Below are 15926 nucleotides of genomic sequence, written 5' to 3' on the forward strand. Positions count from 1 at the left end.
TAAAACGTGTGATGGGATGGACATTCTGTCATAGTGGAAAGCTTTTTGATCACTTTTCAGATACATCAAGGAAACATGAGCTGCACTGATCTCTGGAGATAATCTGATCTGAAAGGCAGCTAAGCACACCTCCTCTCTCTCACTGAATTGTTTTCTTCAAGGACAACTGAAATTTGTATAGCTAAGACATGTTCTTTGTGATGGATAAGAGTTAGCAGATGTTAGAGAAAACAGAGTGTGCTTGATTCCTAAACTTAACACTGACCTCAAGCCCCAACAGTTTTATAAATTAAACTTAAAACCTTAGAAAACCTGTGAAAGCAAACCCAGAGATGCACAAAATAAGGGAATATTGTTTCTTCTGAAATATCCCTGTAAGTCCCGAAGGTCTTTTGGAATAACCAACATGTTCCCCTTTTTGGATCAACATAGAAGCACATTCTACCCACTAAAAAGGTAATAAAACTAAATAAAAGTTGGTTATTATTCATGGAGATATGCAAGTATCTGTAATCAGGTGCTTAAGATGGCATGTTTTTCTTGAGTAGAAAACGCTCAATTAGATTTTTGTAGGCTTTTATTTTTCCCTTGTCTGTACAACATACTAAACAGTGCCTTAGAATATACTACCAGCATCTTCTCTGGCTATTGGTAAAGAGGAAATCTTGCAAAAATTCTATGACCACGGATTTCTCTATGTGGTTTTAAAAAGAAAAAAAAAATAATAATGACATCAGTGAGAAACATCCAGCTCATGTTATCACCAGAACAAGTTGGGATTCTCCATATGCACTAAGGTTCCTAGGAGAAGAGGATCCCTAGAATATCAAAATCTATAGCAAAAAATCATGCTTAATATCATTGATTTTTCACCCACATAAATACTAGTTTAAATTACATCAGTATCCTAAGAATTAGCACATTTCTGGTAGGTTTGCTCTTTACCTAGAAAGTCTAAGAATGTCCCTCTTCTAGACTCTCTGTAACTACTGATGAGAGACAAGTAACATCATAAAACCTTAGATGTAGATCCGATTTAGGGTGAAGAACGTGGGGGGAAATCTTAGAATACATAGAACCCAACAATGTGGTGCGTTAACTGACAGCATACACATGGTGGTATTAGCTTTTGAGATTGATTGACATTTATCCTCCTTCCATGCAAAACAAAACAAACCAAGATTGTATAACCTGGCTATTAAACTGAAATAAACCCACAGAGGTACTTAAAGTATGGGAGTCTAATTAAGCCTTAATCATGAATTTTTCTGCTCTTTGAGACCTTAGAATCTCATAGCATTGCCAACGAGATTAAGATGATTTTGACCAGATATATTGCAATTACTTGTTACAAACAAAGTAATACATGGAAGAATTATTCATCCTTACTATATGAATAAGAAAATTAAATGTCACTCAATGTTTTTATAACAAAATAATTTGGAAGGGCCATATACATATTGCATTACTCTGATAATAGATTCAAGGTCATGCAAGTAATGTATTGGCTAAATGACCATAGAGATTGCTATTTTATTCTGTGATTCTAAGCTGAATTACTAGGGCAAAATGTTGAAATAGCATCTGAGCTCCTATAATTTTAAAATATTAGAGCTTTTAAAAATCCTCATGGAATTCACATTGCAATGTGCCTTACACATCAGGTAATGCAATCCTACCTTGGGATGTAACCTGATGGCATCATCACACACAAACACATTCATCATGCTGTCCTACAGATTGAAAAAGGAGACTGCTTTCTCTCCTAGTGTAACTCACATCCCACTAACTTATATTCCTGTTGACTAGAAAGCAGCTGAAATAACTTAATGTGCTTTGAATGTTTAGTCCAAAGTCATGTAAGAAAACATCTGTCACTTACGTTTTTGAGTCATCCCATAACACACAATAAGGATTCAAAGTACCCTAAAAATAAACAGAGAAAGAATAAATGTATCTTGAGTACATACATAAAAAACTGAAGGATTATGTGAAATGTGAAAAGAATGGCACATTTTTTATCCTGCAGTAAGATTCTTTAAGGATTCCCCCTCTATTTTTTTTGCATTAGAAATTTGCATGTCCTTTCTCACAAGTTTAATGGCTCATTTTATGAAATTTTATTCATGAAAACTTTACATTTATTCCAGATATCATAACCCATAGTTTTTTTTTTTAATTATAAGTGAAGGCCTCATAAATGACAAGGTCCATACTTTGATGATTTCTATTTCGTTTTTTCCCCTAAAATAGTAATTGCTGGATTCTTTCTTTTAAGAAACCAAAGTATTTTCAATATCTAATATTTATAATAATTCAATCACAGTGAAACTTTCTGCATTAGGCACACCAGCCACTTCCTCTTCAGCCTCCAGTGGTGCAGCTTCCAAAAAGCAAGACATGGCTGCATTAATTGTCCATTTCCAGAGAGTCTGTAGACTTGCAGTATTTTCATAATCAACAGATCATATTCCTATAAAATCACATCTAATAAAACTATGGGGAAAACATGCTAAATGTTTATTCAGTTTAATCATTATGTAATGAGTAGCCACAATGACCTTCAGCATGACCCAATGAGTTTTCCACATTGGATTATCCACCAAGTACCTTCTGTTTTGAAGAGACTAATTGTTGGAATGTTTTTCTTTCTATCTTTCTGTCACATTCATTGGGCCTTATTTTTCCCGTTGAAACTAACCTAGTAATTCTTCTTCTCTGATATTGTGAGCTACCCACAGATCCTCTTCTCTTTTCTATTAAACACACTCTGTAGCTTTCAAGTTCTCTCATCCTCCACGACCTTCATCTCCTGGAGCACACACTTTAAAGTGTGTTTAGGGGAGCCGGAGGAAGATGGCGGAAGAGTAAGACGCGGAGATCACCTTCCTCCCCACAGATACATCAGAAATTCATCTACACGTGGAACAACTCCAACAGAACACCTACTGAACGCTGACAGAAGACCTCAGACCCCCCAAAAGGCAAGAAACTCCCCACATACCTGGGTAGGTCAAAAGAAAAAAAAGAATAAACAGAGACAATAGGATATGGACGGGACCTGCACCAGTGGGAGGGAGCCGTGAAGGAGGGAAGGTTTCTACACACTACAAGCCCCTTCGAGGGCGGAGACTGCAGGTGGCGGAGGGGGAAAGCTTCGGAGTAGCGGAGGAGAGCACAGCAACAGGGGTGTGGAGGGCAAAGCAGAGAGATTTTGGCACAGAGGATCGGTGCCCTCAGGCACACACCAGCCCGAGAGACTTGTCTGCTCGGCCGCCAGGGCGGGCGGGGCTGGGAGCTGAGGCTCGGGTATCGGCTTTCAGTCAGAGCGCAGGGAGAGGTCTGGGGCTGGCGGCAGGAAGAGACCCTGAAGGGGTTAGTGCTAGCCCGGAGGGAGTCCGGGGAAAGGGTCTGGAGCTACCGGAGAGGCAAGAGACTTTTTTCCCTTTTGTTGCCTGGTACGCGAGGAGAGGGCATTCCCCTCCCTCCCCTCTGCCTGAGTGAGCCAGAGCCCCCGAATCAGCGGCTCCTTTAAACCCGTCCTGTCTGAGCGAAGAACGGACGCCCTCCGGCGACCTACGCGCAGAGGCGGGGCCAGGTCCAAGGCTGAGACCCGGGAGCTGTGAGAGCAGAGACAGGGAAATCTCTCTGTGCAGCCTCCGAGGCAGTGGATTAAAGCTCCACGGTCCATTTGATGTGCCCTGCGTCTGTGGAGTGCATGAATGGACAGCGAATCATCCCAAATTGAGGAAGTGGACCTTGAGGACAAGATTTAAGACTTTACCCCCCTTTTTTTTCCTCTTTTTACAACGAATTATCTCAAATTAAGGAGGTGGACTTAGCAAGATTTCAGACTTTTCGCCCTTTTCCTCTTTTTACAACGAATTATCCCAAATCGAGGAGGTGGACTTGGAGAGCAAGATTTTTGATTTTTCCCCCTGCTCTCTTTTTGTGAATGTGTATGTGTAATCTTCTGTGTAAGATTCTCTCTGTATAGCTTTGCTTCCACCATATGTCCCAGGGTTCTTTCGGTCCGTGTTTTTTTTCAATAATTACTTTTTAATTTTAATAACACTACTATATTTCATACTTTATTCTATTTTACTTTACCTGCTCTTTCTTTTTTTCCTCCCTTCCCTTCCTCCCTCCCTCCCTCCGCTCCTCCTTTCCTTCTTTCTTTTTCTTTCCTCCATCCCTCCCTCCCTCCCACCCTTCTTCTTTCCACTTTCTTTTTCTTTCCTTCCTCCCTCCCTCCCTCCCTCCTGTCTTTCTTTCTTTCTTTCCTTCCTCCCTCCCTCCCTCTCTTCTTCCATTCACTCTTCCTTTTGCTTTCATTCCTCCCTCCCTCCCTCCTTTCTTTCCTTCTTTCTTTCCATCCTTCCTCCCTCCCTCCTTTCTTTCTTTCTTCCTTCCTTCCTTCCTTACTTCCCTTCTTCCTTTCTTTCAATCTCTCTTTCTTTCTTCTACTAATTATTTCTTTCTACTTTTTCTCACTGTTATTCTGAGCCGGGTGGATGAAAGGCTCTTGGTGCTGCAGCCAGGAGTTAGTGCTGTGCCTCTGAAGTGGGAGAGCCAACTTCAGGACACGGGTCCACAAGAGACCTCCCAGCTCCACATAATATCAAGCAGCGAAAATCTCCCAGGGATCTCCATCTCAACACCAGCACCCAGCTTCAGTCAACGACCAGCAAGCTACAGTGCTGGTCACCCTATGCCAAGCAACTAGCAAGGCAGGAACACAACCCCACCCATTAGCAGAGAGGATACCTAAAAACATAATAAGGCCACAGGCACCCCAAAACACACCACCAGACGTGGACCTGTCCACCAGAAAGACAAGATCGAGCTTCAACCACCAGAACACAGGCATTAGTCCCCCCCACCAGGAAGCCTACACAACCTACTGAAACAACCTTAGCCACGGGGGACAGACACCAAAAACAACGGGAACTACAAATCTGCAGCCTACAAAAAGGAGACCCCAAACACAGTAACATAAGCAAAATGAGAAAGCAGAAAAACACACAGCAGGTGAAGGAGCAAGATAAAAACCTACCAGACCTAACAAATGAAGAGGTAATAGGCAGTATGCCTGAAAAAGAATTCAGAATAATGATAGTAAAGCTGATCCAAGATTCTATTTCCCAGATCCAAAATCTTGGAAATAGAATAGACAATATGCAAGAAACAGTTAACAAGGACCTAGAAGAACTAAAGATGAATCAAGCATCGATTAAAAACACAATAAATGAAATGAAAAATACTCTAGATGGGATCAATAGCAGAATAACTGAGGCAGAAGAACGGATAAGTGAGGTGGAAGATAAAATAGTGGAAATAACTGATGCAGAGAAAAATAAAGAAAAAAGAATGAAAAGAACAGAGGACAGTCTCAGAGACCTCTGGGACTACATTAAACGCACCAACATTCGAATTATAGGGGTTCCAGAAGAAGAAGAGAAAAAGAAAGGGACTGAGAAAATATTTGAAGAGATTATAGTTGAAAACTTCCCTAATATGGGAAAGGAAATAGTTAATCAAGTCCAGGAGGCACAGAGAGTCCCATACAGAATAAATCCAAGAAGAAATATGCCAAGACACATATTAATCAAACTGTCAAAAATTAAACACAAAGAAATCATATTAAAAGCAGCAAGGGAAAAACAACAAATAACACACAAGGGAATCCCCATCAGGTTAACAGCTGATCTCTCAGCAGAAACTCTACAAGCCAGGAGGGAGTGGCAGGACATAATTAAAGTGATGAAGGAGAGAAACCTGCAACCAAGATTACTCTACCCAGCAAGGATCTCATTCAGATTTGATGGAGAAATTAAAACGTTTACAGACAAGCAAAAGCTGAGAGAGTTCAACACCACCAAACCAGCTTTACAACAAATGCTAAAGGAACTTCTCTAGGCAAGAAACACAACAGAAGGACTATACCTACAATAACGAACCCAAAGCCATTAAGGAAATGGGAATAGGAACATACATATCAATAATTACCTTAAATGTAAATGGACTAAATGCTCCCACCAAAAGACACAGAGTGGCTGAATGGATCCAAAAACAAGACCCATATATATGCTGTCTACAAGAGACCCACTTCAGACCTAGAGACACATACAGATTGAAAGTAAGGGGATGGAAAAAGATATTCCATGCAAATGGAAATCAAAAGAAAGCTGGAGTAGCAATTCTTATATCAGACAAAATAGACTTTAAAATAAAGACTATTAGAAGAGACAAAGAAGGACACTACATAACGATAAAGGGATCGATCCAAGAAGAAGATATAACAATTGTAAATATTTATGCACCCAACATAGGAGCACCTCAATACATAAGGCAAATACTAACAGCCATAAAAGGGGAAATCGACAGTAACACAATCATAGTAGGGGAATTTAACACCCCACATTCACCAATGGACAGATCATCCAAAATGAAAATAAATAAGGAAACACAAGCTTTAAATGATACATTAAACAAGATGGACTTAATTGATATTTATAGGACATTCCACCCAAAAACAACAGAATACACATTTTTCTCAAGTGCTCATGGAACATTCTCCAGGATAGATCATATCTTGGGTCACAAATCAAGCCTTGGTAAATTTAAGAAAATTGAAATTGTATCAAGTATCTTTTCCGACCACAATGCTATGAGACTAGACATCAATTACAGGAAAAGATCTGTAAAAAATACAAACACATGGAGGCTAAACAATACACTACTGAATAATGAAGTGATCACTGAAGAAATCAAAGAGGAAATTAAGAAATACTTAGAAACAAATGACAATGGAGACACGACGACCCAAAACCTATGGGACGCAGCAAAAGCAGTTCTAAGGGGGAAGTTTATAGCAATAAAATCCCACCTTAAGAAACAGGAAACATTTCGAGTAAACAACCTGACCCTGCACCTAAAGCAATTAGAGAAAGAAGAACAAAAAACCCCCAAAGTTAGCAGAAGGAAAGAAATCATAAAGATCAGATCAGAAATAAATGAAAAAGAAATGAAGGAAACGATAGCAAAGATCAACCAAACTAAAAGCTGGTTCTTTGAGAAGATAAACAAAATTGACAAACCATTAGCCAGACTCATCAAGAAAAGAAGGGAGAAGACTCAAATCAGTAGAATTAGAAATGAAAAAGGAGAAGTAACAACTGACACTGCAGAAATACAAAAGATCATGAGAGATTACTATAAGCAACTCTATGCCAATAAAATGGACAACCTGGAAGAAATGGACAAATTCTTAGAAATGCACAACCTACCAAGACTGACTCAGGAAGAAATAGAAAATATGAATAGACCAATCACAAGCACTGAAATTGAAACTGTGATTAAAAATCTTCCATCAAACAAAAGCCCAGGACCAGATGGCTTCACAGGTGAATTCTATCAAACATTTAGAGAAGAGCTAACACCCATCCTTCTCAAACTCTTCCAAACAATATCAGAGGAAGGAACACTCCCAAACTCATTCTACGAGGCCACCATCACCTTGATACCAAAACCAGGCAAGGATGTCACAAAGAAAGAAAACTACAGGCCAATATCACTGATGAACATAGATGCAAAAATCCTCAACAAAATACTAGCAAACAGAATCCAACAGCACATTAAAAGGATCATACACCATGATCAAGTGGGGTTTATTCCAGGAATGCAAGGATTCTTCAATATACGCAAATCAATCAATGTGATACACCATATTAACAAGTTGAAGGAGAAAAACCATATGATCATCTCAATAGATGCAGAGAAAGCTTTCGACAAAATTCAACACCCATTTATGATAAAAACCCTGCAGAAAGTAGGCATAGAGGGAACTTTCCTCAACATAATAAAGGCCATATATGACAAACCCACAGCCAACATGGTCCTCAATGGTGAAAAAGTGAAACCATTTCCACTAAGATCAGGAACAAGACAAGGCTGCCCACTCTCACCACTCTTATTCAACATAGTTTTGGAAGTTTTAGCCACAGCAATCAGAGAAGAAAAGGAAATAAAAGGAATCCAAATTGGAAAAGAAGAAGTAAAGCTGTCACTGTTTGCAGATGACATGATACTATACATAGAGAATCCTAAAGATGCTACCGAAAAACTACTAGAGCTAATCAATGAATTTGGTAAAGTAGCAGGATACAAAATTAATGCACAGAAATCTCTGGCATTCCTGTACACTAATGATGAAAAATCTGAAAATGAAATCAAGAAAACACTCCCATTTACCATTGCAACAAAAAGAATAAAATATCTAGGAATAAACCTACCTAAGGAGACAAAAGACCTGTATGCAGAAAATTATAAGACACTGATGAAAGAAATTAAAGATGATATAAATAGATGGAGAGATATACCATGCTCCTGGATTGGAAGAATCAATATTGTGATAATGACTCTACTACCCAAAGCAATCTACAGATTCAATGCAATCCCTATCAAACTACCACTGGCATTTTTCACAGAAGTAGAACAAAAAATTTCAAAATTTGTTTGGAAAAACAAAAGACCCCGAATAGCCAAAGCAATCTTGAGAACGAAAAACGGAGCTGGAGGAATCAGGCTCCCTGACTTCAGACTATACTACAAAGCTACAGTAATTAAGACAGTGTGGTACTGGCATAAAAACAGAAAGATAGATCAGTGGATCAGGATAGAAAGCCCAGAGATAAACCCACGCACATATGGCCAACTTATCTTTGATAAAGGAGGCAGGAATGTACAGTGGAGAAAGGACAGCCTCTTCAATAAGTGGTGCTGGGAAAACTGGACAGGGACATGTAAAAGTATGAGATTAGATCATTCCCTAACACCATACACAAAAATAAGCTCAAAATGGATTAAAGACCTAAATGTAAGGCCAGAAACTATCAAACTCTTAGAGGAAAACATAGGTAGAACACTCTATGACATAAATCACAGCAAGATCCTTTTGGACCCACCTCCTAGAGAAATGGAAATAAAAACAAAGATAAACAAATGGGACCTAATGAAACTTCAAAGCTTTTGCACAGCAAAGGAAACCATAAACAAGACCAAAAGACAACCCTCAGAATGGGAGAAAATATTTGCAAATGAAGCAACTGACAAAGGATTAATCTCCAAAATTTATAAACAGCTCATGCAGCTCAATAGCAAAAAAACAAACAATCCAATCCAAAAATGGGCAGAAGACTTAAATAGGCATTTCTCCAAAGAAGATATACAGACTGCCAACAAACACATGAAAGAATGCTCAACATCATTAATCATTAGAGAAATGCAAATCAAAACTACAATGAGATATCATCTCACACCAGTCAGAATGGCCATCATCAAGAAATCTAGAAACAATAAATGCTGGAGAGGGTGTGGAGAAAAGGGAACACTCTTGCACTGCTGGTGGGAATGTGAATTGGTACAGCCACTATGGAGAACAGTGTGGAGGTTCCTTAAAAAACTAAAAATAGAACTACCATATGACCCAGCAATCCCACTACTAGGCATATACCCTGAGAAAACCATAATTCAAAAAGAGACATGTACCAAAATGTTCATTGCAGCTCTATTCACAATAGCCCGGAGCTGGAAACAACCTAAGTGTCCATCATCGGATGAATGGATAAAGAAGATGTGGCACATATATACAATGGAATATTACTCAGCCATAAAAAGAAACGAAACTGAGCTATTTGTAATGAGGTGGATAGACCTAGAGTCTGTCATACAGAGTGAAGTAAGTCAGAAAGAGAAAGACAAATACCGTATGCTAACACATATATATGGAATTAAAAAAAAACAATGTCATGAAGAACCTAGGGGTAAAACGGGAATAAAGACACAGACCTACTTGAGAATGGACTTGAGGATATGGGGAAGGGGAAGGGTAAGCTGTGACAAAGGGAAAGAGAGGCATGGACATATATACACTACCAAACGTAAGGTAGATAGATAGTGGGAAGCAGCCGCAGAGCACAGGGAGATCAGCTCGGTGCTTTGTGACCGCCTGGAGGGGTGGGATGGGGAGGGTGGGGGGGAGGGAGATGCATGAGGGAGGGGATGTGGGAACAGATGTATATGTATGACTGATTCACTTTGTTATAAAGCAGAAACTAATAAAAAAAAAACACATTAGAGGTATATTTGAAATGAGTTATCTGGGTGGCGATGGATGGTTGGAGAATTCTTTAATTAAAATAAAAATAATTAAAAAAAAAAAAAGTGTGTTTAGGGAACCCATCCACCTGTGTCCTACCTGCACAGGACAAAGTAGTACTATTGTCTCTGCAATGTAGGTGCCATATGCCTAATAATGCATTCCAACACTGTATGGGATATTTTGGTAATCTTCCCCTGAGCTTGACAGGTATTATTACCCACTGAAGTCTCAGGAGCTTTTTGAATTCTGATTTTGATATCACGTATATGCACTCTTTAACTTTGTGTCACTGCATGATTAAGAAACAAACATGATATCTATGGGTTCATCCAACAAGTCAGTGATAAAAGTGATGAATAGGCCAAGGCAGGTGAAATTTACAGTCCTGAAACAGCCTACTGGCTCCTTCCCGCAGGGGGTCATGCTCCCTCAGAGAACCTGCCCTCGGTCTTGTTTCCGAGTAGATAATCACTGTTTTGTATCTGGCAAAGCAATATCTTTAAAAGTCTAGGCAAGTTCTTTGTGAAACAGTGCCTTTCTAGTGCTGTTCACTGAGACCATTCTAGAATTCCACTAGGGAAAAGAAACTTAGCTCATTATTCTAAAATTGGTGAAATTTACCCCAACTTTCATTGTTCATTTTAATTGGGACATTTACTAACTCCCATATTTTAGCACCATTACTATTCTACAAAATCCCTCAAAGACCACATCTCTAAGGCATCCTTCTTATCAGATGCTCATACCTATAAACTATGCTCTTAGAACATAAAAAAAATTCCCTTCCCTGAAATGGCTTATAGCCTTACAAAGATTGAAGAGGGACACACATGGAATGTTCATATAACAAAAAAAGAGACATGCTCATATAAATGTCACTGGTTGATAATTTACTTTTTAAAGGACAAATGATGGACAGAGCATCATGGCCTGTGTCAGAGAGAGTTCCATGGAAGAAATGGGTCCTTTTCTAGTTCTCAAAGAAGGCATAGATATGGATGTTCAAGAGATGGGGAGGGGGATAGTGTTTCAAATTTGTTTCTTTCTCTGTCCTATGAGACCCTGTCTGGTTTTACCTGAAATCCTCATACAGATTGTGACTTCCTAAGAAATCCTCAGCAGAGCTACAATGTCATATAATAAAGTTATGCTATATTTATCTAGGGTTCTGTTCAAAAGAGCTCAGAGCACTTTATAGAAAGCAAATTTGATGGTCATGGGAGTATACATGTCTTGGATATAGACTGTATGCGTAGGTGAGGACCTTGAGATTACAGGTGCTCTACATCAAGTTCACTTCTTCAGTAATGTACGAGTGAGATTAAGTTCAATCTCTATATAAACCAAAGCAGGATACTGATTATAGGATTATTATTTCATAGTTAGAGCTCATAACGGGTTATGTCAAAAGATAATAATATTAGAAAAGAAATAGAATATGAACTTAATTGTTTAGATATCGCCTTCCATTTTACCCCTCTAAAGACACTAATTTCCACCTTAGAACGAAAGTATAAAGGTGAGAAATGCCCCTTCTACTCTTATCCATGCCTCTGTCAACCCTCAGTTTCACCCACTACCTTCCTCACCCCTTACCCCTTAGATCTCATGATTCTCTCTCTTTCTGTCCTTGTGAAAATTTAGAAACAATCCACATGAGAATTACAGGTTCCAAAACACACCACTCAATCTTGCATTTCACTGTACATTCCGGACCTACACAAAAGACAGGCACCCCTCTGTGAAAATTCATTCCAGAACAGTCACCCATACGTGGGTCTATGAGCTGAGGCCAGTTATGGAATCATCTGAAGTTTAGAAAAATAAGCAGAACAAACAAACTAGAGGAGTCTTAGTACCTGGATAGACCAGTCACTTAGAGAATAAGAATGCAAGATGGTAAAGAAAACAAAACCCAATGATGAATTAATTCTATACATGAAAAAAAACCTAAAAATCTGGCTAAAAGAAACCACTTGTAAAATATTTGTTATAATTTTCAGATACTTTTCTCAAAGGTACTCTGTTGCATGATCTGTTATGAGGAATTTACAGAAAATCAATAACAGGAAATGGCAAACCCAACAGAGAGCAGGAACAAAACGTAATGACAGAACCAAGAGGCAAATAGGTAGGCTGTGAACCAACTCACAGAAGTGGATTTAAGAAAAGCATGAAACTAAGAAACCAAAAGCTGTCAGGTAAATGAGCCAAACCGGCTAGAGAAGATTAATTTATAGAGCTGTCAATATAATTGACACTTAAAATATTAAAACTATAGTTTTTTAAGGAACCTCCATACTGTTCTCCATAGTGGCTGTACCAATTCACATTCCCATCAGCAGTGCAAGAGGGTCCCCTTTTCTCCACACCCTCTCCAGCATTTATTGTTTCTAGATTTTTTGATGATGGCCATTCTGATGGTGTGAGATGATATCTCATTGTAGTTTTGATTTGCATTTCTCTAATGATTAATGATGTTGAGCATTCTTTCATGTGTTTGTTGGCAGTCTGTATATCTTCTTTGGAGAAATGTCTATTTAGGTCTTCTGCCCATTTTTTGATTGGGTTGTTTTGTTTTTTTGTTATTGAGCTGCATGAACTGCTTGTATATTTTGGAGATTAATCCTTTGTCAGTTGCCATATGACCCAGCAATTCCCCTACTGGGCATATACCCTGAGAAAACCATAATTCAAAAAGAGTCATGTACCAAAATGTTCATTGCAGCTCTATTTACAATAGCCAGGAGATGGACACAACCTAAGTGTCCATCATCGGATGAATGGATAAAGAAGATGTGGCACATATATACAATGGAATATTACTCAGCCATAAAAAGAAACGAAATTGAGCTATTTGTAATGAGGTGGATGGACATAGAGTCTGTCATACAGAGTGAAGTAAGTCAGAAGGAGAAAGACAAATACTGTATGCTAACACATATATATGGAATTTAAGAAAAAAAAATGTCATGAAGAACCTAGGGGTAAGACAGGAATAAAGACACAAACCTACTAGAGAATGGACTTGAGGATATGGGGAGGGGGAAGGGTAAGCTGGGACAAAGTGAGAGAGTGGCATGGATATATATACACTACCAAACGTAAAATAGATAGCTAGTGGGAAGCAGCCGCATAGCACAGGGAGATCAGTTCGGTGCTTTGTGACCACCTAAAGGGGTTGGATAGGGAGGATGGGAGGGAGGGAGATGCGAGAGGGAAGAGATATGGGAACATATGTATATGTATAACTGAATCACTTTGTTATAAAGCAGAAACTAACACACCATTGTAAAGCAATTATACTCCAATAAAGATGTAAAAAAATATATTAAAACTGAATATATTTGAAAACTTTTGGAAAGAATACACTGTTCTTGAAAAACATATTTTTGGCTAAAAAACTGTCTCTTGTCTCCACTGAAAACAGTGTAGTTGAACTTGAGTTAAACATTTGTACTCACTCACTTTTAAGCATTTAAAAATGTACCGTTACCCTAGTTTCCTAATTACCATAGATGTTCTACACAGCACTTTTTGTGCCCTTAACAGTCTTTGATATTTTCTTTTACTTCTCTCCTCTGTCTCAACATCAAGCAAACAATTACTGATCATCCCTGACTGGTGATGGCGTTACATTCTGATAAACCCACTGCAAGTTGAAAATATCATATGTTGACAAGGCACTTCATACACCTAACCTACAGAACATAATTGCTTAGCCTAGCCTACCTTAAATGTGCTCGGAACACTTACATCAGCCTACATCTGGGCAAAGTAATCTAACAGAAGACTTTTTTATAAAAAGGATTGAATATATCATGTAATTTATTGAATACTGTACTGGAAGTGAAAAACAAAATGGTTGTATGGGTACAGAATGGTCATAAGTATATCAATTGGGCACCCTTGTGATTGTGTGGCTGACTGGGAGCTGTGGACTACTGCCCAGCATCATATGAGAGTACCCTACTGCATATCTCTAGCCCAGAAAAAGATCAAAATTCAAAATAATTATGGTTTCCACTGAATTCGTATAACATTCCCACCATCATAAAGTCAAAAAATCGTAAATTTGTGACTGTCTGTGCATCTATTTAACAATACAGTACATCACTGGCTTTGTCCATGTATTTTTATAGGTGGTTCTCTCTTTTCCTCTGATCTTCATAACTTTTCTATTTTCTTGTTTGTAGAATAGGGAATTTAGACATCTTTTCTAGCCCTAGTCCTTAATGATTCTAGAGTGACTTTTATAAATGAATTCCTTTTCTTTTACAAAACTCTCTTCCAAGTCTTTTTTTCCCCCTATGGAATATTTTCAAAACATCTCACTATGGTATAAAGAGAAGAAGTCAGAAGAGTGAGCCAGGAAGATGATCAAAACAAGCTCATCCATTCATGCAAAACTCACTTAGCAAACACCTGTAACATTCCAGACACCTTGGAGGCACTGGGGCTACAGCATTGAACAAAACAAAATCCTTGTCTCATACACTTAACTATAGTGAAGGGGGCAGGGAGAGAGAAAAAAAACATAAAGAAGTAAATATATAATATGCTAGGTGGTAATATGTGTTATGATGAAAAGTAAAATACATGAGTAGGAAAGACTGTGAAGTTGAATGGATTGCAATTTTGTATATTGAGAAGGCTTCACCAATAAGATGATATCTAAACAAATGCCTGAAGGAAGTCATTTACAGAAAAGATAAAAGTCACAATAAACATGAATGCTGAACCAAGTTACTTTAATTTTTCCTTGGTACTTTTAAGTTCTGAATAAATTCAATTCACATGCTATTTTAATTACACTCTTGCTGTCTTCATGTTTTCAAGGCGTTTTCTCTGGACCTACTCTAGAATCACCTGGGATGCTGATGAAAAATGTAGGTTCCTTGACTCCAGGAATTTTGAGATTGGGGCTTAACTTAGGAACATACATTCTAACGACTCCCTCCACTCCTTATAATTTTTAATCTATATCACATTTGTAGAAGCATGGACACACAACAGAAATAACATGGTTACTTCACTCTGCTTTTCTTTACATTTTCAAATGTTTGGTCCTCATATGCCATAGTAAATTCCTAATCTGGAAACCTCTTAACTTTCTTGTACCTTTCATAGTCCTCTTGAGACAAAAAATATCCTTTTGTCTGTAAAGGTAAAGCAAGCTCATAGACAAAGCTTCTAAGGACTTGGAGAAGGACAGTGACCTCCTTGTCACTCTTTCAACATTTCCAGTGCTCTGAGCAAGATGTTCCAGGGCGAGTCCTTGTGTCACATCTTCCAGTGAATTGCACATTGAGTTCTTGTACGTGGACAGGAGAAAGACTCTTCAACTGAGACTGCATAGCTTCTCTTCATTTCCAAAACTTTAGATATAAAGGCATTACATTAATAATATCTGGATTTTGCTAAGCTTACCCTTTTTCTATCCCCACTGTTAATTGTATTTATTATATAACTTCACAAACAGATTTTGGGAATTCCTAAGAACATTTCCAAAATACCTGACCTGACCCACAAAAGACTAATTTATATCCTGTCTATAATTCTAATATTACTTGAGAAAAGCCACATTTTAAAAAGCTCAGGAATGCATTCTAAGGGAAGTAAGATTCTCGCAGATGTAAATTTTTCCACAGACAAGTCATGAAAGCTGATCAGTGTGAAAGGGAGCCCTTTCTGGATTATGTCTTCTAACATATAAACATCTTCATAATCCCTGAAAATGTAATACACCACCCAAGGGGATGAT

At 38.4% G+C, this 15926-nt stretch overlaps 1 protein-coding gene across 1 annotated transcript in view; it reads right to left on the bottom strand.

The window, feature by feature from the left end:
- ADGRB3 (adhesion G protein-coupled receptor B3) overlaps positions 1 to 15926 on the bottom strand; it is a gene marked incomplete at both ends in the record, with an annotated part of 799939 nt that overhangs the window by 328148 nt on the left and 455865 nt on the right. Inside the window, one exon of the mRNA XM_079716603.1 lies at positions 1883 to 1926. Coding sequence (XP_079572729.1) covers positions 1883 to 1926 — 44 coding nt within the window. The remainder of the gene's footprint in view (positions 1 to 1882; positions 1927 to 15926) is intronic.

This window comes from Hyperoodon ampullatus, assembly GCF_949752795.1.
Source record: "Hyperoodon ampullatus genome assembly, chromosome: 12".
NCBI lineage: Eukaryota > Metazoa > Chordata > Mammalia > Artiodactyla > Ziphiidae > Hyperoodon > Hyperoodon ampullatus.